The 22,820-nt window shown below is 41.2% G+C and overlaps 1 protein-coding gene across 2 annotated transcripts in view; it reads left to right on the top strand.

Moving 5' to 3' along the window:
• The window catches only part of shisal1b (shisa like 1b), a 34,896-nt gene extending 13,643 nt beyond the window's left edge, over positions 1-21,253 (top strand). Inside the window, exons 1-4 of one of the 2 annotated variants that reach the window (XM_068723635.1) lie at positions 4,676-4,841; positions 8,337-8,550; positions 11,444-11,746; positions 17,810-21,253. In XM_068723635.1, the coding sequence (XP_068579736.1) occupies positions 4,775-4,841; positions 8,337-8,550; positions 11,444-11,746; position 17,810 (585 nt within the window). In that variant the 5' untranslated portion in view covers positions 4,676-4,774 and the 3' untranslated portion in view covers positions 17,811-21,253. Of the gene's footprint in view, positions 1-4,629; positions 4,842-8,336; positions 8,551-11,443; positions 11,751-17,809 lie in introns of those variants that run through there. The other variant, XM_068723636.1, reaches the window with a different exon arrangement.
• Positions 21,254-22,820: the final 1,567 nt, after the last annotated feature.

The following is a 22,820-nucleotide window of genomic DNA, read 5'->3' as shown; positions in this document are numbered from 1 at the left end:
CCGACTTGGAGTCATGTCCTAATGGAGCGCTGTGGGGCCTCTGAGTGAAGCTCTAATGTCATCAAATGTGAATGAAACCCAATTTATTATGATGACAGTCAAAGGGAGCATCAATTAGGAGCGGGGCTCGTTGCAGCAGAATACTGATCGGTATTTGGATGCGAGCCCATCAGCAGACCCAGATATGAGTTGCAGTCACTTAGCTAACGCAGACTCATTCCCCCATGTGAAGTGAGAGTCTCATCTCTGAACTGTACTTCACTCCGGATGCTCACAAACTTGTGTGATTTAGGGCGATTGTCAACGCACTTTAACACTGATTAAAACCCGACGTACCCACAGAGAGTGTGCGCTCTTAGGCAAACCTAATAAAAGAGGCACAGAGTGTGCATAAATCACCACCTACTATCATCCACAGGCAAAAAAAGAAGAGAAGGTTATACTCAAAATGACAAGCCTAAATGTTTCACCTAAAAATAAAGTTAAGCTGTCGAGAAAGAGAGAAAAAAAATGTAATGTCGAGTTTGTGCCTTTACAAACCTGAAAGCCTCTCAGATAAAAGATACAGCAGGCCAAAAATAAATAAATGATGATTTTTAGAAAGCATAATATAGTGTCACAGACTTTGAAGTTAATGTTAGAACAAAAAAAAGAAGTTCTGTTCATGAAATGGGGAGCTGCATATCACTGTAATCTCCAAATAGTCCAAAATCTTCCACTGCACTTTCCCTCATCAAACCTCTGACAGATCCGGGTCTCCTGCTGCGCTGTGATGGAAAGTGTGCCGTTACCCCGCTGCAGTAATTGGTCACTTATAATACTTCCTTCTTCTCTCGGTCAACAACATTGAGTACCATGTAGACAAATCAACAAGCTCGTTGTACTTTTGGTTACCCCAGAAGTGTGTTAATCTTTTATATACGTATTTCCTCTTATACAGTTTGTCTGAGAGCGGTAACACTGGGTTGTCATGGTCTTTATGTATATTTTAGTTTGATCTCAGACATAAACAGCGAGTGGCTCCATCTGTGTTGCACGCCCTGCTCAGCTGAGCAGTATGTTCTCTTTTCATTCCCAGGGAGCTATGCACTGTGTACTACATTGTGTATTTACAGTACATGTTCTGCTTCGCTACCATCAGGCTCATTACTATGCACTGTATACTACGTCATGTATTTACAGTACATGTTCTGCTTCGCTACCATCAGGCTCATTACTATGCACTGTATACTACGTCATGTATTTACAGTACATGTTCTGCTTCGCTACCATCAGGCTCCTTACGCAAACCCTTCACATTCACTTCTTTCTTTGCCAACAAGCCTTGCGTCTTGACGAAGTGAACCTTGCCCTTTTACAGCCCGCACAGCACAGGTAGCGATGTGACAGTGATGCGGCTCTATGTGACGAAGACAGAATGTCTATAACGCCATTGTAAAAGACAACAGCAGCAGAGAGGAATAGGAGGCGGTTCGCTGGGGGACTTGATGGGATGGGAATCCCTCGTTGTGCTGCACAGTCGTCTGACAGTACACCGAAGCTCTCCCTCGAAGTATAAAGAGAGGAAAGAAACATAAAAAAATGCCACTCTAACAAGCCTCCTGGGACCCTTAGCTGCCTGGCTTTCTGAACAGGGAACAGCTTGTCTGATCAAAATGTTTTAAAAGACTCCAGCAGAAACAGGCTGCTGTGCTCCACGTGTACACATAGTCTGTCCATACGGTCCATAGCAACGGCTTTGTGCATCGGTTTGGTCACGTGTGCAGCCATCGGCCCGTGCTGTTTGGATTACGTAAGAAACATGGCAACAAGTAGGAGCTGGAACAGGTAGAGCGACAGTAACTAACACAGCAACTGACAGGGAACGGGATTCACCAATGTGTTTAAGCAACTTTAGTTTCCTCCACAGAGGCTCAATTGAACAGGCACATATTCTTTTCAGTAATGCTTGACTTCACAATATATTTATAGCTAGAGGCTGCATTGTGTATGTGTATATATATATATATATATATTTATATTCTCTTAAGGGTGTAGTCCAGGCAGTCTGAAAAGGGAGTGCAGGTCCTTACAGGTTCAAATTAGATTTCATCTCATGGTCATGTAGGATCCTATTGTTTTGCTTCAGGCTCTCAGGTCTGTGTGTCAGTATGTGCAATACTCAAGCGGACACGTTATCAGATTTGATCACGTCGTGATTCAAAATCTTTTCAAAGCTTTTTGTTAACTGGTGTTGCACCCTAAGGTCTACAGTAATTATTCTCCGGCCTACTAAGGTCAGTCTCTAATTTGGAAGTCTGCATTACCCAGTGTTTTCCGAAACTGACAAGCGGTCAGCCAAGCCTGTTTGCTGCATGGATCAGCCAGGAGTGCAATGGTCAATTCTGTATTGGCAGCTATAAAGGCTGTGTTCTTTCAAAGAGAGACGTTCTTATACCATTGCATCCTGTCCTGAAGCCGATTCCATAATGAACAAATATAAATATATATAAATATACATGCATGTTGAGAGTTGCACATGCGCAGTACCGATCAGGCAGGATATAAGGATCTGGTAGCAAGTGACACGTGTTGTTCTTGTGCAGCAAACATGAGCTGATAATGTGATATCAGATCAGTGCATAGACTCAAATACTAGCTGATACCCCGTCTAGTATTTTAGGCTGTGTCGTAGGCATTTCCCAAACTGTGATTGATATCGGAAAAGCTCTGCTTTCAAATACGGCAGTCTCCTCCTCGCTAACTTCTAAAAAAGTGTGACTTTGCATTTCTGACCTTGGTGAATGAAGATCGCGTGTTCACGTGAAACAAAGAGAAGCCTCAAAACAAAACAAAAAATTTCCACCGAGATGTTTGTGTTTCACCAAAACAGCTTGCAAAAACGTTCAGTAAAAAGACAGTGATGATGCAACATTAAACTGGATGTGATCCACCATTACATTCTTTTTCATCACGAGAAGAAGTAGAACATTCATGCTGTTTTACACTTGTTGTTGTTGCTTCTTATATGCGGTTTCTATTCCGCTGTCAGCTTCTCAATTATTCAGGACTTGAGTTTTGTTACACTTTCCATGTAGATTCTACAGAGAAGAACTTTTTTTTTGCACAAGCTTGCAGCTAAAGCCCTCGGCGGTCTTGGGGTCTTTTTCAAAGCTATATTCTGGTACTTTACTTGAAAATCTATTTATAACGGTGTAGATTTTATGGTTTGAGGAGCAAATTACTTGAAAACACTTGTGCAGATAGCTAGCTTTGCTGACTTTAATTTCAGCCACCCTTAAATTGAGACAAACAACCCATTATCATCCATGTTCTCAGCTCATGCTGGGTTCCTCGGTTGCATGTGGCTGCCACTGGATCAGCGCTTTAAAGTCACATTAAACCACAAAGGGGTTTCTTGCATTACCTCTGTAAAACCACTGCTAAATGCAAATTATTCATTGACAGAGTTTGTGAAAAATTACCATAAACATCACCTTTAACTTATTCATGGCCCATTTATATGCAATTTCCTCAGGTACTTTTAAAGGAATAAATTAGCCAAAGAACAGGAGGAACAAGCATGGCTAAGCACAATGTGCGGCCACCCCATTAATCTTATTTAGCATCAGTGGACAAATGACAGGAGTTTGAATGGTAACTGTACAGCGACAGAAGAAGAAGAAGAGTTCATGAACTTCCACGACGCACCATTTTCAAGTAAACTGCTCTTCAGCAGTTCTGCAATCAAAACTCTGTAAACTGTGCTGAAGGAGCAAGTTCCCTGTAACTCATTAAATATTTGATAAAAACATTACTTAGTCAAAGAACACCATCATTTAGTGCACTTGTGGCCCTTTTCTTAACTGCAAAGCATAGTTATGTAATCAAATATCTGCTGGCTGGTGTTTTTTTTATTTCTTTAATCTCATTTCCTAATGGGAGAAATTGATACATTAGAAACATTTTCATTAAACATTCATAAGATAAATATATGTATTAGTTCAGTCTTGTTTTGGGTTGCTGATATAATGCATCAGTAAACATTATGTGTGGTGAAGGGAAATGGGGTCAAAAGGAAAAGTAGTGCATATTTAGTACTGCAACTAATCGCAATGTTTAACTTTATGGGTCTGGAATTTCCAGAATTTGAACCAGTAAATGTTATTTAATAATGTATTATTGGAAACTTAACTCTCCTTATGTTGATTTGCAAGCTTGTTTGAAGGCAGATTTAAATTTTTTGCGTTATCAAATGTTTGTAAAACAACATAATTAATGAATCGATTATCAAGTAGTTGCCAATACATTGCAGGTAACCACTAAATTGATTAAGTTCTTCCTCAATAATTTATATTATTTATGGTTATTTATGTGCTCCAAACTTCTGAAATGCCAGCATCAAGTGCAAACATTTCTCCTGTCAAAAGCATAAAAACTGTTGTCACAATCGGGATTTCTCCCAGAGTGCCTATTTCAATTATAATTGATGCCCAAGCCATCCTATTATATAAACCTGAGGACAGATTTGGGAAGGCATCATGGGAGCTCGCTGCCAGACAAGCTGTCCACACAGTAGGGTGGAACTTACCAGAAATACAAATCAAATCTCTTAATCTTTCCCCTCTCTGCTCGTCTTGTTCCCATCAGGAGTCCTGAAGCCCAGCAGCAGCCATGTGAGAGGAGCTGTCATCAAGCAGAGGATGCCCACGCCCAGCTAAAGGAGAGCCACCCCCTTCCCTCCATCCCTCCCTACCTCTCACTCCCTCCCTTCTTCCCGCATGAGGACGAGAAGATGACTATCACCAGCCGGCAGTCCTTCAATGTCCTGACGGTCATCTTCCTCTTGCTGTCCACTGCAGGTCTGTAAAGTCTAGTGTGTGGTGTTTATCAGCGAGTCTGCCTGTGTGGCCCTCAGAAGTTCATATTTATGTTACTAGAGGAGCCTCCAGACACTCAGGGTGTTCTCATGTTATGTGCTCAGAGTGGTTTGATAAACGTTGGATGCTTCGAAATGTGTGTCTCATTCCTTTACTGAGAGAGCCGCTATAGTGCCATGAACTAAATGCAGGAAACAACCCCAAAAGACACAGTTTATATGGATAGAAGGGGATAGATGTTGACGTCTGATGGCCAGAAGTTACGTCAAAGACATTCAACATCAAGAGACTTTAAAAACACTTCTTGCCAAAGTGCACTTGGCAGGAAAAAGCTCTGAACCTCAGGGCGCTCTCTAAATGAGGACATACAGCGTAAAACTGGGAAGAGAGCACATTATAACCCCGAAAGATACAAAGAGAAGAACCCAGCCAACGCGTGTCTCTGAGATACGGCATATACATTATGCACAAGGGAAAAGATGCCAACTCAAGTTTTAAAATGACAAAATAGGGCAAGAGGAGGGTGGAGGCGGAAATCCGCTGGCGCAGTAACAGGAGCAGGTTGGAATGAATGGAAAACCCATAATAATCAGCAGAGTGAGTGTGAACGATGCTAACGACTTTTTAACTCAAACACTTAAAATCCATTGCAATGAACGCTGTAGATTTAAACCAGAGTCAACTGATACAACAAAGTGAGTTTACATCTAACCATTAACTTAAAGAAGTCAATTATTTTTTTATAAAGAATAATTATATTGTTACATTGTTAATCTTATTCCTAAATTAGTTTAAATGTAATCGGATTGTACATATAGCATATTGATAGGGCTGCAACTAACAACGATTTAACATCAATTTAATAAATAAACAAGCCATTTCAAAAAAAAAAAATCTATCTTTTTGTCAACAAAAGTAGCAAAACAAATCACCATTAAAGTGTCCTAAAGTTACATAATCAAGTTTGTTTTGTTCGACCAACGGTCAAAGCCAAATGATATTAAATTTACAATGATGAAAAATAGCAGGAATGAAAAGCTAGCACCAGTGAATATTTGGCATTTTTGCCTGATAAATGATTGATTGTTTTTTTGTTCTATTGATAAGCTGATGGCATGTATTATGCTGTTTCAGAAGAAAGATGGCAAACTGTGAGCCTGAGTGTCGCCATCAATAAATAAGTATGATGTTAGAGCATGTTGCTGGTGGTTAGGGAACGGGAGAGAGAGCCGTGGCATGTTTTCAGACCGCAGATTGTAAACATACTGCAACGCTGGAGCCAAGCTGTTAACTGTATCCTAAATTTCAAGAGGTGTTAATGAAATTAAGCAGGTGGGCGTGTTTACAACTGTATGGTTTCCAGAACCAGCTGTTGCTCATTCCTACTCTTCTCTTTCCAAACCTTTAAGCCTTGCGTCGTTAAAAGGACTTTATGGTCCACTTCCGTTGTTCCGTTTCCTTATTGCCAGTTCGTGCACCTTCAAACTGCTGACCCCTCCTTTACGTGCAAGGCCTTATGGGACATCATGAGTTGATTGCAGAACCACAGTACAGTCAATGCAAAGGTCAAATGAAGAACTGTGGACAAACAACCTTTCACTTCTAATCCGGCAGCGCTTCACTGCACCCCCTGTTCTGCTTTGGGCTGTCAAAGGGAAGATGGCTGGCCACGCCGAGCTCATTATAACCTGAAAGAGCCTTTCAAATGCTGATCCATCCCTGCCTGAGATTACTGAAAGACTTCTATCACCCCGCAGCATAAGTGGACATTGAACTAAATCACAGCGACAACACTTTTACTCCCAGATTTGTAGGCTGCGCTGATGAAAGGAAACATACAAGATAAAGACAAATCAGTTACAATAGAACTAATCTGGATGAACTTCACATGAAACTGCTTAATTTAATTCACGCTTAGAGAGAGGATGATGAAGCAAATTAAATCAAAGAGGCTAATTTATTACAAAATCACCAAATGATGTACGTAAATAGAGCCAGACTGATTTATCAGCATGTTTTGGTAGCTGAAAATGATAGTATTTTAGAAGTTCTCGTTTTAGATTGGTCTTATTTATATTTAGGTTGTTAGACAACTCTTGGGTTGTTTTAAAAGGTGCTATTTAAGTTGTTTCTATGGTGAAACAACCAAAAATAGATCACATTACTGTGATATGTGGCATGTTTTGTGTTATCTGTCTTATTCTTATGTGGTTTCTCTGTAACTTACTGCTATTGTTGACAATCTTTGCCAGATTTATAATTTCAAGGAGACGTTCCTTCTTAAATGATGGGTAAATAAAATGAAAAAACAAATTATTTTGGACAGTTTCTATATAATTACTATTCAGTTTACACAGTCTGTCCCCAGGCAAACTAGAGCATTCATGCTTGGTCTTTTTACCAGTAATATAAAGTGAAGATGCTTCATATGTGATACTGATGAGTTATCAAAGCATTGAGTCCCCATAAACTGACAGTAATCATATCTAGTTCATTTCTCTGACAAATTGGTGATTTATTATTATCAGATGGCGTCTCAGCTGCTGCTGAAGTGAATCGCCAGATTCTATAACAAAAACAAGATTGCTTTTTTCCCCTTTTGTGGCAGCAAGTATGCAGAGATTTATCGTCTCCTAAAGCAGCATGGACTCCAATGCACAGCTACAGATGGATGATGGATGCAAATGAGCCAGAGTGATATTCGTACCACATTACCTTTGCATTATTCAATAATAAACTCGGTACTCTTATCAGCTCGTATCACTCCAGCTGCCAAAAAGAAGTAGGACTGACATAACAAATTATGTAACCGGTCTGAGGAGCATATTTGGTGTTTCCATCCAGAAGCACTCACACTCGTATGTTTACGTAATGACCTAATAGATCAGACGCACTCAGTGTTTTTTGGGTTGATGAGCTTCTGCCATCAACGTCTGTATGGGTGGCGTCTTCTATCCGTTTGTTTTCTGTTCCTCGTCCTACACCATTATTAATACATGCGTCTCCAGTCATGTCTGTTTTGAGGCGTCTAAAGAAAACAAAAAATATTCAGTACTTTGTTTTGAAGTTTAGATGCGCCGATCCAACTTCTTTTACTCTCGATACTGTTACCGTTAACTGGGCCTCACTGTGCAGCAAACACTTTGTCAAAAGTTAAACATGAATTATAGTTCCAGCATAACATTTATATAAAGTAAACATACAATTAAATTGAATAGATCGGCCCCATTGTCACAATACCCAATCCAGCTATTTGTGATGGGCCTGATGTTTGTTTTGTAGTTCGGCTGCTGAAGTTTGGAAGGTGTTTCCTTCACAGCTATTTGTCATCAATAAGAGGTTGTCATTTTCCAGAGTGGGAAGACAAATACATACTATCTCAAAAGGTCATGAGTCACATTCCACTGAGTGTTTGTCTCCCGCTTTACTATAATACTTCCCGTCTGACATTTCTGTTTGTCTTCCACAAAACTGCAGCCCTCTCCGCTCATTACCGAGTGTGTGAGCCCTACTCGGACCACAAAGGGGGTTACCACTTCGGCTTTCACTGCCCTCGCCTCTCGGACAACAAGACCTACATGTTCTGCTGCCACCACAACAACACCGCCTTCAAATACTGCTGCAACGAAACAGAGTTCCAGATAGTCATGCAGATCAACCTCACTACCACCTCAGATGGTTATGCACACAAGTAAGTAAAAAGAAAAGAATTACACTACCATATGACCCTATTTGACCTCTTTACAAACCTGAATCTGTACCAGTAATTGGTCCCATTTCTTTTTTTGGTTTAATTTGACATCTGTTTCCTTTTTTTTAATATTGAAGATAAGACTATAAGGGCAACAGACAGTTTGAAGTAGTTTACCTAGTGGTTCAAAAAGGTAAACACTGTCAATAAGTAAACACTGGAATTCACACACGTTAAGTTAATTAATTACTAATAAGTTCAAATTTGAACTTTTTCATTGTGACCTAGAAACCCCTCATAGAGTGCATACCTCCGCTAAGGCTGCTACTCTAAATTCGTCACTGTAATAACAGAAAAAAATGTTTGGAAATGTCCGTCAGCATCTGGATCCAGATCAAAATACATGATGATGGACAGTCAGTTATGTTGATGTTGGAGAATAATTAAATCGGGTCTAGCAGGCACAGATCTATGAGACCAAGGGGAAGAGAATATTTGTCATTCTTGCAAAAATTTTGCTTGAAAAAATGATGAATCCTTTAGCAAAATAGTTATTTTTCTGTCAATCGACTAATTGTTACAGCTGTAAAGCAATCCAAAAACAGGAAAAGGATATCTACTTATACGCCTCATGGTTCAGGAGCGCTGAGCCGAAATATTGAGCGCTTTATTGACGGCCACATTGCTGAGCTCTCCACATCAAACGGTTCTTCTTTGGGCCATGATGGAACTTCACTACATTGGAATCTGTTTAATAGTTCTTGAGTTATGCTGCAAAACACAAACAAACGGGACCGATGCATAACCTCCGTGGCTCAGTGGAGGTAATTAGGGAGAAAATAGGTTGTGCTGAATCTTGAGTTGAGGTTTATGGGAACAGCTTTGGTGAAACAAACAGTTTCAGAGATGACATTTCCTCAGATCAGATGAAAACAGCTGGTTGTAGTCTGCTTGCTCACAAACGCTTCGCTCCCTCGACAGCATCGCACTCATTGACACCGCTTGCCTCTCACTCAGAGGGTTTGTTGACATTGATCCACACCTACGGAGGCATTCAAAACCACCACAGAGAAGAAGAGCAGATGCTGAAAGCAGTTGTTGTGTTGTGAGAGCGACGCCTCCACACGATAGCTCACAAAGGCAGGTGTTAAGTGCTGGCTATGATATCAAGTTCCACCATGGTATCATACCCTACAGTAGAACAGATGCACGACTTATTGTACTTTTTAGTAGTATTAATAGCGAACTACATCACACGCACCGATTTGTGACAGAGAGAATACATGCACATTTATTCGTCGCAGCATAAACAGATTTCAGCCGAGTGAGGGACACAGAAGAACGAGCCTCTTGATCAGTGGGCGCTCTCAGCTCTCTGTGCTAATGCCCTCCCAGCATGCCTCGGCCCCGGGTGGTTCACGCTGCACTGCAGCAGGTCCTGATATTTCCTTTTAGTGTCAGATGGCCTCTTTGGCCGCTCTTTCATCCTGGCTCACTGGGCGATAGGGCTGCGGGGTCTGATATTTACCACAATCCAAGCGAGTTAAACTGGCCATAATTCTGCTCTCTACTCACACTGCACGGAGAGAAATGAGAATATAGTTTGAGATTTACTGCAGCTCAAGGTAAAGCTAAAGGCGTTTGTCCTCTGAGGGTTTCATGAGTCAATGCTCTGTACTATATAGCTCACCATGTAGTTACAGAGTAGCTGGAATGATGCAGAGTCAGAATAGATTCAGAGAAGAAGATCTTAGAATTCAATTTCAGAAAAGCAGCAGCAAGGGAAGCAGAAGCAATTGATTATCTGTCAAAGGTTTCTTGCTGTGTTGAATATTGAATAACATTTGTTTTAGTTGTGTGGTCATGATCGATCCCTCCGAGGACTGTGCACATGTTGTTTGCTTACTTCCAGATTGACTCAAGTATTGCCTGTTGCCCCCACAAATTACCCGAGTAGACGCACAAACTAAATTGTAGGTAAATGTCTCAAACGCTGAGGTGAAGAAAGGCAATTGCGGTTAAGGATACAATTAGATTTGAGTGCAGTAGTGGCATTCGCCTGTCTAACAGATGTTCGTTTTAAAGCCATTTATTCAGATAAATATCCCAAGGCCACATCGTTTTCAGAAAGAAGGGGATTCACTTGATCAACTGAACTGGAAGCTCTTGGGCATCACTTTTTTTTGTGAGGGCTTCAATCAATGCAGTCAAACAAACTGCAAAGTGTGCCCAAAATGACATAATAGATGGGTTTCCCTCAAATAAATCTGTATTTTGAATACTATCCTGCTTCGTCTCTCAGAGTCATAATACTTTTTTCATTCCGTACGATAGAATCACCCTAATAGGACCGAATCACTTTCAATTTGTGTGATATTCCCCAACTAAATGTCCTCAGCGCCATCGCACCCAGATATTTAGTGTCCCTTTTTTGGCGCATTTACCTTGCTGTACTTTATGGATGTGGGTGGGCTAAACAAAAGTTCAAAAGTGCCACATTAAATCCAGCTGGATCATGTAATACATGACGAAAAATGTATGAGTAAAAAGTAGGAGCACAGATTTTCGGAGGCACGGAGGAGCAAATGGATTAAAATGTGTATTGTGCAACTGAAATGTGTTGTAGAATTGAAGAAGCAGCAAGTGGAACAGATGGAGGGCTTCTTAATCATTTTTTTTGGTTTTGTTTATTTAACTAGTTTTTATCTAGGGAGGATTTGATGAACGTCTTGGCCTTACCACATGAACAGAAAACATTCACACCTGGCATCATAGCTGGGATTTAAGGGCCCAGCCTGAGGGGTATCTGGATGTTAGCTATGAGCATGCGAGAGTGTTACTCATCTCTCCCAGATTACACTGTGCTAATACTCATAGTCTGTCTCTCACGCAGTAATTACACAGCCCTGGTCGGCGTGTGGATCTACGGCTTCTTCGTCATGGTGCTGCTGGCGCTGGACTTTCTCTACTACTCAGCCATAAACTACGAGCTGTGCCGGGTCTACCTGGAGAAATGGGGTCTGGGAGGACGCTGGCTGAAAAAGGCTCGCAGTCAGTGGCATAGGTCCATGCCAGAGGAGAGCGAAGCCCAGGCTCCAGCCCAGCCCATGGTCGCGAGCCACTACCAGCCCAGACACAGCCTCAGAGGGGAGAGCCACAGTCCCACACTCCTGCCCTACAACACGTCCACCGCATGGTGAGTCACTGTCTGTCACATGGCGGCCGCCAACCGGCAGTTTGGCACGTAAAGCTGCAAAAATCAGCAAAATGTGAACTAAGATTTACGTCACAAATCACCTGGGTAATTACAGCTGGTGTCTTAACGGAAATATCTCAATGGGAGCGCTGGCAGTGTGCAAATAATGCTTTATACATCACAGACAGGAAGCTGGAAAAGACTATTGGGATTGTAGATCAGTTCATTGGACCATCTGATGATGTAGATTCATTTTAAGTAATTATAGTCAAATCCATTTTATTTAGAAAGCCCAATAGGACACCCTCTAACCTTAGATCCTTAATTCAGATACAGTATAGACAAACATTAAAAAAGAATTACAAAATTAAGTAAATAAAGTAAATCAGTTTCCCCAAGTGGTAAGCAATGATGTCTCTCCACACACACACACACACACACACACACACACACACACACTCACACTCACACTCACAAAGCAAAGGAAAGACAGGTGAACTAAAGATAAAGTTGTCGGTATTGGTTATAGTGACCGACACGCTAACCTGCTGACGGATTCTGTGTTTTTGTGTCTTTAGCTAAACTGACGGAAGTTATGTTATGTGTTTTGATTAAGCGCCAGACTCCATTTAAAAAATAGTCTATTTAAAGGCTACATTGCTTGTCTGCAACCATATGGTAACTTAGGAGGCAATTTTGCTTGTGCTGTGTGGTAGATCTTGTGGATTTTGAGAAATCTGAAAATTTGAGAATATAAGATATACTTAAAGAAACTTTAAAGAAATATAGGTGGCCGAATAGATATCTGATTAGATTAGCCAATAAGGTTATCTGTTGAAGTTCTTTTAGAGCTCAAAGTAAGAAAATTAGAAAAACTGAAGACCTCCAAAAGGACAATATGATTTGTTCTACTCTGATGAGCATATTATAGAGCAGACTATTGCTGTGGTTTGGAATACTGTAACAGATGCTAAGAAAGAAATTCAAATGTCTCTTTAAGAAATGTTCTTTTACTGATTTCTTTTTTTTAACACAGGTTCTGTCTGTGTCTCATTTCCTTGTCGGTTTTTCTTTGTACTCAGTGTTTTGTCACGTAGAGAGAGCAACATGGCAGGGAAACACTAACAGGACAAATTAGAGCATTTCCAGCATACTTTTCCCAAGCCAACATAGAGGAAGCTCAAACATCAAGCTCCCTGTTTACTTGCATTCCTTATTAAGAGTGCAGTGCACACACAAAGATACACACAGGACACAAACACACATGATTACTGCCTACCAATGGTATTGCTACTACAGGAACTATGTCCCTGTCAGAATCACTATTTGGGTTTTAAGTCTGACCAGCTCATTAAGGAGCTGTCATTATTAATGAATAGAAAAGAACAGAATAATGTGAAAGCTGCCCCAGGCCCCTAACTCTTATTTAACCTGAATGATTCGACTCTGAGTCACATAAAATACCTTTCATGGAGTTCCTGTGGAAAAAAACCCCACCATCTGCTGTCCTTTTGGTTTATCTTTTTCTCACCTTTGAGAGCAGTCACAGGAGTCTCAAGGTGTGCTGGGCTGCATGTGTGTGACTGTTGTTAAAACACACCGCGAGGAACTTATTCTTCTTTTGGCAGCCAGTGCTCAGACTTTCATAATAAAGCTCCACAATCAGAGAGCACAGTCTGAACAAACCTACATTTCTGTGCAGTCCATTTTTCATGCAGTTCTTCGTCTCTGTCTGACTGCTGCTCAGAGCCTCTCGCTAGAGGTAGATATCTCTCTCGGGTCATGATAATTTAATGTGGGCAGAGGTTTGACAAATGGCTCTGAGAAGCAGCGTCGACTGTGCGAGCCATAGATAGGGGAGCTGGGATGCTGCAGAAGGATCCTGGGGCTGCTTTGCTGGTGGAAACATGGTTAAGTTACAGCGGACATACCCATGGAGCCTCCTCATTAGACATGAAGTCAGTTCAATATGATCGGACTCATCAATCCTATCCTATCCTAGACTTACTTGTTGGCCTACAGTGGAAGCTCTCGGGCTTTAAGCCAGAGGAGATCTATAAAAAGGTGTTTAAAACCGCAGCAAAGTGCTCATTGAGCAAGTGGGCCTAAAAAACAAGAGCATACTAAGTTCATGGTAATTCATGCTGACGATGACTGATGGGAAAAGCTTCAGAATGGAAAGTGACGTGGAACTGCATCTTTTTTCTTCAAAAAATGTAGTCGCTTTTTAAGAAACAGGTACATTTTTAAAAGGAGCTATTATTGTTTGATAATCAATCAAATCAGTTAAAACTAGACTAGACTAGTAAGAACTAAATTCAGTCACACAAAGTTTCTGGGCAAGATTAGAATAGCTTGTTTGCAGTTTAACACAGTGAAGCACTTCTCACAATCTAGACAATGCTTACACATTTTGCTAAATGTGTGAAGTAACCAATACTGTATGTACACCACAGCTGATGTTGCCCACACAGTGCGTCATCGGATGGCCCGTGGTTTATTTGCGGGAAGACAGATCTTTATCCCCAGAGAAGTTTACAGGGTAAAATTCTCAGAAAACTGGGTCCAGTTAGTTGAACATCTGTTCGACTAATGTAAACAAACAGAGATGGGGTCAAGTCCCCGCAACTGGTGCAGCAGCATCTAAAAACAACCCAGTCGCACAGCAACTCAGGAATCCAGCACAAATGGTCACCAGTGCATCGGAGCGATCTTCACAGCAAGTCAAAGTATCAAATTATTTCTCCACATGCAGAGATCTTTTTCTTCAGGAAAAAGTGCAGCTTGGCATTCAAGCGTGTGGTAATATTGTTTATCATGTCGCCACGGGAGCAGGCTGGTATGCTGCAGATCTGCTGGGGGTTAAGTGTGGGCGGCCTGGGAAGCTGTTGTTACTTTCTCTCTGTGAATACCCTTTATTGGAAATCTATTCGTTGCATGTGCAATCCAGGTGAGAGAAAAACAACAGGTCTGCCAAGCCACACTTTATAGTTAATTGTTCCTTGATGTGAAGAATGCATTGGTTTTTTTTACAGATGGGACTTTAGTCACAGGGCAATGTGGCACGTAATGGCAGCAACAACCCACTCAATGACTGATAAGAGGTATTTGTACCACAGGGGTTATGTCTGCAGTTGAAAGATTATGAAGTAAAGCTCAGCTAATTTGGAAAAAAAAACTCTGAAATATTGATCTATTTCTGTTTCTTTGTGGCCTGCATGTGGCTAGACGTTACACAATGCACCTTTAAATTGGAAGCTCCTGCTCTATCGCTATAAATTGCTCAGCAGCATTAAAGCCCTGATTGGACGTCCACTCGTACATAGCACATTAAAGGACATTAAAACTTTGGCCAGCATCCCAGTTTGTGCCCTCTTTGCCCAGTAGTTCACCTCTAGCAATTATGGGTAGTGGGGAGCAGCAGCAGCATCTGGATATCTTGACACCAGAAGAAAAAATGTAAAAGGAGCTGGCAGTGAGCATCTCCTATATTATTATGTATTTTACATCCTTAGTGTGCCTGACACTCTCCTCTCTCAGAACTGCAAGAACTATCTGATCTGCTGCTGTCATTTCAGTCTGGCTATATTGCATATCATTTACATAAATTGAGTTTGTCTTTAGTCAGTGCTGATCAAGACTTGCCGTGCAAAAATAACTGCGATCAAGATTAAATTCACTTCTTTGCTCATGCTTGGTGTCAAAATTCAAAATATGCTTTGTCCAGAGCACCCCGCCTCTCATCCAATTAGCCTCCTCCCGTGACCCTTAAGGATTAGTGGGTATAACTATTGGATGGATGGATGGATGATTCAACCTTGGTTTAATGTGTGCGTAGCGTCAGCCAGGAGTGGCATAAATAAAAGTGGGAGAAATGAGATGTTGGGCGACATCAAATGGTACCATTGCACATCAACAGAACACGTCAAAGAGTCACTTGGTGATTCATAAATCACTTGGCACCAAGTTACAGCGGCACCTTGTGCCAGTAACAACCCACTCACTCTAACTCGGCAGCTTCCCTGGGCCAGCTGAGCGTAGCCACGGATGGAGCCGTCCGTGTGAGGTGGCATCTGTCACCACATTCACCTGACTCACCGGCCATCGTAACACTGCGTCTTACAGTGACTCGGCGTTATCACACAGTCAGAGTTTCCGTCACTCCGCTAAGTCTGTGAGTAACATCGCTTTGGTCGTAGGTCACCACTAACAGCAACACTCAAAGGCCTGCAGGTCTGTCTGCCGAGGAAATGACACTTGGTAAATGGTAAAGGGACTTGTATAGAGCTTTTTTGTTTTTGTCTTCATTCACCCATTCACACCCATTCATACACTGATGGCAGGGGTTTCTAAGCAAGGTTCCACCTGCCCATTAGGACTAACTAACATTCATACACTGAGGCACAATATTCAGAAGCAGTTTGGGGCTGAGTGTCTTTCCCAAGGACACATCGACATGGACTAGCGGAGCCGGGGATCAAACTGATCGATCTTCTGATTGAAGGACGACACACTCTACCACTCCGCCACAGTCGTCCACAGTCGGCTCCACTCGGGAAGCTGAAACAGCATTTCACAACTTTTTTTTTTTTTTCTGTCAAGAGTATGATCAAAGCCTATCTGTGTCTCCTGCATATTCACGTCCAACTTTGAACTCACTGGTTGGCTTTCTGTGGTAATAATAGAATTGGACATTATGAAATTATTCCTGGCTTGTCTGTCCACAGAGCAGCATGCCAAGACCTTGTCCAATTAAAGCAACACTCTCCATGTGGTGTGAGTTAATTAACATCATAGATGCTACGAAGGCAGCCAGGCACAGAGTTCTGCTGTGGGCTAAAGGGAACGAGCAGGAGAATAGGTTTGACTCCTTGAGAGCTGTAGAATGACTTTTGGCATTGCCATGAGCAAGTGAGGCAGCAGCGATGTTATTTTTGGACTGTGTTTGTGATCTTTTATTAGATCTGCTGTCATACGTCAACTTCTGCAAACTGCATTGGAGTCATTTTCTCAAGAGTGCATTATAATAACCTTCAAGTGGAAACTTTTATTTCACCATCAGCAATGTAGTTGCATTATTTTTGGGTGGCAGAAATGGCCGGGATGTGACTCATAGAGGTGGGGTAGGCTGAAAGTATTTACAAGAATTACAGACTTGTAAAATTGTTCTGTAAATCTAATTGCTTTTTGAAAAGCAGAGCTCCGGTTTTATTGGTCTTTGTGATTTCGGGCCTTGAGCTGATTCTCAAGCCAATATTAGGCCTGTATAAAGATCAATGTGGATCATTAAGCAGGCACATCACGATCTGAGACAGTTTCAGCCATGCAGCTAAAAGCCACGTCCTCGCTGTTCAATAGGATACAGGATATTCTTTCCAAAGAACTCATGTGGCAACTCAGTGGAATTTGATGACGTAGACGTGCAGTCGGGTTTTGAAATGGCAGTTGGAGAGGATATGGCAATGACACCTCCTCCGTTTCTTTTCTTCAATTTCTTAAAAGTTTTCATTCCGTTTGATCAATTTGTATGATATCTTTGAAATGTGTATGTATGTGATCCTAAAATGTTTGTTCTTCATTTGCTTGGTTTTCTTGAACCGTGGTTCTATTTGACACATGCTATTAAATGACAATTACTTTTTGAAATTGCACTCATATTAAATTGGTTAGAAAACCATCTTTATGTATATCTATTACCCGACCGCAGCTTCTTCATGGGTCCAACATTTTTAGAATTGAGAGGACCTCTAGTTCACAGATACGCGGGTGTGGTACGTTTCCGGTATAGATTCAGTGTGTTGTCCACACAACTGGTCCGGTAATGAAAACCAGAAACAAGATTAAAAACAGAACCGGAACTGGTCCCAGCATCCGACCCCAGAGACCACCCCTTTAAGAAACAGAAATTCTGTCACATGATAATATCCAAACCATCTCCATGAGAACTGGGCAACTCCCACAACTGAGAGATGTGGATGTAAGCTGTGGAGAAACTAAGAAGCTGAACCTTGTGATTTTTTTGTCAAGAATGCTCAATTTCTGCATTTCTCTCTCTCTTGACAGAATGATTCTGCAAGTGGACAAACCGAAGAGTAGCAACACCTTGTTTCCTTACGTGGTACAGAGGAGAGGTCCCACATATGCCCCCTCTCTGGACCACAGACACAGACACCAGTGGTGGGCTAGCCATACTGTAGTAGTTAGAAGAGACTACTGCCCTTTCCTAATGAGCACAAAACACCCATGGACCGACAGAAGCAGGCCGACGTGGCATTTAGAAACCCCGCTGGACAAAGGCTGCCAGGAGACACGGAGGACTGTACTGCAGAGGAGCGACACACATTCAGCAGCTCACAGGTGTTCAGTGATCCTCTGAAGAGACTGCCAAGACCTGGAGTATCCCAAAAAGATCCGAGCTGAACTGGATAAACTGTACCCGTTTTTAAAAAAAGAAGCTCATCTTTCTAGATATAAAATGTTTATTACTCTGCTGTGTCGGTTTGTGTTCAGTAGCAGTTAGACACAGTTGGTGGGTTATCTATTTTGTGATTTATTTATGTGAATTAGTCAGAGAATATATATGAGTGGTTAACATTCGGAACATGTAACAGCTTAGGTTGATGCTGAGCATCTCGCTTAGAGTAGAATGTTTTTGTTACTTACTGATACCAGACCGGAAATGTCTCTGCAGCAGCCATGTTGAGAAAACAGTATCTCGTATGAAATGTTTTAGATCTCCTCTCTGCAAAACAAGTGATTTTATCTATATTGTAACACAACGCCATACGGATAATCTGCTAAAGGCTTTACATTAGGTCATCAAGATTTTTCTTTTGGTTTAGTGATGCTGAGGAAAGGGATCTTGGCTTTCAAGTCATTCAACCAAAACATTAATGCTATGTTCACAGAACTAGCGACAGAGCTACAAAACGGTCACGCTACATTGTCTACGTGTCGCCGGGGAAGTGTTGCTCAAGCGCTCGTTGACGTCGTTACGCCGTTAATTGCACTGAGAACCGGCTAACGGCAAGAAAAAACCGGCTTCCATTGAAAATGAATTGTAGCCTGTGGCTTTGTCGCTCGTAATGTCAACACATAATGAGGATCAGGGACGCCTTCACAACAGCGAAGAGCTTCATGCTAAGTTAAACATAAGCGTAGTCCTTGGCGTCGAGCCTACAAGCCCATTTGAGACCATTACTTACAAAGTTAGTGTGAGACAGTTGCCTCTGTAACCTCATCCATTGACTTGTTTGCCCTTCCTCATTACCGGAGCTGCCTGAAAAACAGCTCCATTAGCAATATGATGCAAATGAATATCCATTTGGTTCCTTTATAAGGAGCGCTCTATATCCCACATTGGTAATAGACAATTGTAAGTGATTAGCCATAATACAAAATGTTTTTAAAAAAAACACATTAAAACCCCTTTCACTGTCAGCAATAATGTACAGTAGCTTAATCAGACGGATGACATGGTATGTAAAAGTCAGAGGCACCAGCCAAATGAGCATCGGGTAATCATTGAGGTGGAATCGCAGAGCTTTCAGTTCAGTTTACATTTAATAAGGTGAGGTTACTAAAATGGACATACAGCATTTCTGGAAAATGAACTCATGTTGAAAAAGGTCTCCAACAATTTCTGGGTCAGCGTTGTAGGAAGAAAAAAAGCAATTCACTTTTTAAAAGACAAACTTTTACATTATAGCTGCAACTAATGATGACTTTCATTATCGATTGATCTGACAATTATTTTCCCAATTTGTTTATGAATCATTTTGTCCATAACATGTCAGAATATAGTGAATATAGGTACAAAGCCAGAGGCCAGGTATTGAAATTGCTTGTTTTATTCAACCAACAGGCCAAAACCCAGGACATTCAGTTATTCTAACATATGTGATGACATATGATCAAATATTCACGTGTGAAATCAGTGTAAACTTGCCAATGATTCAGCCAATCATTTTCTCAATTAATCATTAAATTGTTTGTTCTATAAAGTGTGACACTATTACAGCAGAAAAGTAAAAGCAGCAACTCCTCATATTTGAGAAGCTGAAACTAAGGAATGATTTGGCATTTTTGCTTGAAAAATGACCTAAACAAGAAATGAATCAACCAAAAAGTGAGTTGGACTAATAGATACAACAACTAATCGTTTCAACTCTACGATCATCACGTTTCAAGATAAAGTAGTGACTTTATGCCCAAATCTGAATAAACTACTGAGATAAATTCTCTGTAATCCATTAAATACTACAACAGACAAAGCAACTGTTGGTGCCAGACTGCGTATGAGCGATAGCACGTGAAGACCAGGTGGGCAGACGGTAGGTACATCACAAAAGAGGCGTCGGCCCCAATCTTGCATCTGCAACTGGTACTCTGGCAGCTGCTGAGCCCGTACGCGTGCAGAATCTCTGGTCCGTGCAAACGTCGCAACGCCCTCGCTGAACGCTAACAAGAGATTCCGTTAATCGCTCAGAGTTGGCTTTGAGCCAGTCATGAGACCTGGGGTGTTGCCGTCATATCTGTCCTCTCCGTTTCATGAAATTTAAGTGGATCCTCCGAATAAAACTCTGGTCGTGTGCTGGGCTTCTTCCTCGGTTATCGGCAATAATATTCACATTTGCTGAGTTGTTAGAGCAAGTTAATTCCCATTTCAGTGGCTACAGTTTAATTGCGTGTGCAGGCTTTTGTGCTTTCAGGGGCAGAGAAATAGGATGTGTCCAAGTAAAATAATTGGCCCAAGGATCTGCAGTTGTCAAATTACACACTCTCCTGCTCTCTTTCCGTAGCTGCCTCCTTATTCCCAGAGCGTGAACAGGAGCACCCAACAGGGAGGGGTTTTTTTAAACAGATACAGCAGCACAAAGGGGATTTAATTAGTCCCTAATGCTGAATAAGTGGGAAAAATCTGATGTGTTTAAGGATATGTCATTTTTCAGGGGTTTTGCTGTGTGTTCTGACCTGTAATAAAGCAAAGGAGGCCAGTAAAGAAAAACTTCATTTTGCCTCCGACAAGCAGTAGCAGCGCGTCACAATTTGGATTATTTCCCTCATTTCATTAAAATGTTACAAGTTGGTTTTGTGATGTTTTCTGTTTTGTTTGAAGACAGTCGTGACTCTGGCCTGATGTGTGATGTGGTACTGTAAATCGTATCAGCTCAACCCTCTACCCAAACAAATAATCATTAAAAAAAAGGAAGAAAAAAAAAAGAAAAAGGGAAGAAGAGAGCACACATCTGTTTCAGTCCGTCAGGCGGTCATGGTAACAGTTGCCTTACAGTTGAATAGCCACCTGTACACAGAAGCTTTGTAGTGGTTGATACCTCACTTTTTGGGTGTGGCGGTGATGATAATGTGCACCACGTTCTGTCTATGTATTTACTACTAGATAGAATGATCAGTACCGTTTTCAGTTGGATTGTTATTGCACTTGTTGACTTTGTATTGTCACGACAGGGAGAAATAAAGTTTTATCTTTTCCAGTGTGTTTAAATCCCTCTGCGTCAGGTGCTCTTTGAAAAGAAAAAAGTGCTTTATTTCATTAAACCTTTAAAGCCAAGCCCCTATGGAGGCCAGAAACAGACAGAACTTAGTAAAAGGTTATCAGAGTCTAAAATATAACTGAATACATCAATGAATCATACTGTTCATTTTTAATGCCAATGGAGTTGAAAACTTTGGTTAGAAATATAAATTATATTTTCGTCCTTTACCGCAAATGATTTGATAAACTTCCACCAGCTAATTTTATTTTTCAGCACTTAAGTTCTGCTTTTTTGGGGTATTGGCACACAATTTAAAATCACAATCTAAAAACAGCATACTGTTTTTGTAGTGCAGTGTAAAGCTAATCAGCCCCAGTAAATGGACTGTGTTTATATTAGTGCTTTTCTACCAAAGAGTCCGTCATTCACACACACTCCAAACGTGGAGTTCAGTGTTTTGCTCACAAACACTTCAACATGCAGACCGGAGGAGCCGTGGTTCGATTTACCAACCTTGTGATTAATGGACGACCTGCTTTCTACCTCCAGAGCCACAGCAGCCCTATAGTATTGATCATATGATCAGGAAAAATGTGAGCAAACTGATTTATATATATATAGCGTAACCTTGTTTGGATGCTTATTACATTCTTGGACATGTTAGATATATGTTGCATTGTTAATCATTTCAAACGGGATGTTTCCAGTTGAACAGTTACCAGAGAAAAGGCTTTGAGAATGTGGGGCAACAGATGTTTTTGGGAAACGTAATGCTCACGTAATATTTTTGGGGAAATGGTTGGCTGGGGTCCTGAAGTGCAAATTTCCCAAATCCAATAAAGAGCTAGCTGTGAGTTTGTCAGCCTGACATGCTCTGTCAGGGTTTCCTGAATTATCTAACTGTTAAATCAATAACATCCCTACTGCAAACTATCGCCGCAACTTTAATCAGGAAACCACAAAGTTTAATGTTAAAATGTCAGCAACAGCATCATGTTGATTATTTACTTTGTTAGTCGGAAAGCCGATCAGGGCCTTCAAGGCCTTATCTGCTGGCCTAAACAGAATCACAAAGTTATAGCTATTTTATAATTTAATATGTCTTCTCAAATACACTACAAGTATTATAATTTATAATTATAATAATTATTTTCTCATTGCACAGCTACTGTTTTCCTCTGTTGCTCTGCTTCCAGCACAGCTTGTTTTAAGTAGAGCTTTTATCCAATCAGATTTCACCTCTGTGTCTCTAGGTAAGGAGAGAGGCCCAGGGCCTTCAGACTCACAAGTGAATCTCTTTGCACTTCAAGTGAATGGAGACCAAATTGTTGATTGTCCTAGTCTTCAACCAATCAGATCTTTAGTTTGACATGTTGGGCGTATTCTTTGACGTGCCAGAGCCTGCTAGCTGGCCCACAACTACGTCAGCATTAACTGGCAGACTGAGCAGCTATGCAGTGAGGTGCAGCTGTGCTGTGATTGGTCAGTGGGCGAGCATGTGACTATTGTGAAACAAAACTCAAGGAGCTTATTTGGAGGAGTAAGAGTTCAAATTGACAGATATGGAAGAAATTATG

Source organism: Cebidichthys violaceus, unplaced genomic scaffold (genome assembly GCF_023349555.1).
Source record: "Cebidichthys violaceus isolate CVI_PGR_0920_01 unplaced genomic scaffold, fCebVio1.0.p SCAF_3, whole genome shotgun sequence".
Lineage (NCBI taxonomy): Eukaryota > Metazoa > Chordata > Actinopteri > Perciformes > Stichaeidae > Cebidichthys > Cebidichthys violaceus.
The sequence above is the reverse complement of the archived record's forward strand: the minus strand, read 5'-3'. Positions and strand labels throughout refer to the sequence as shown.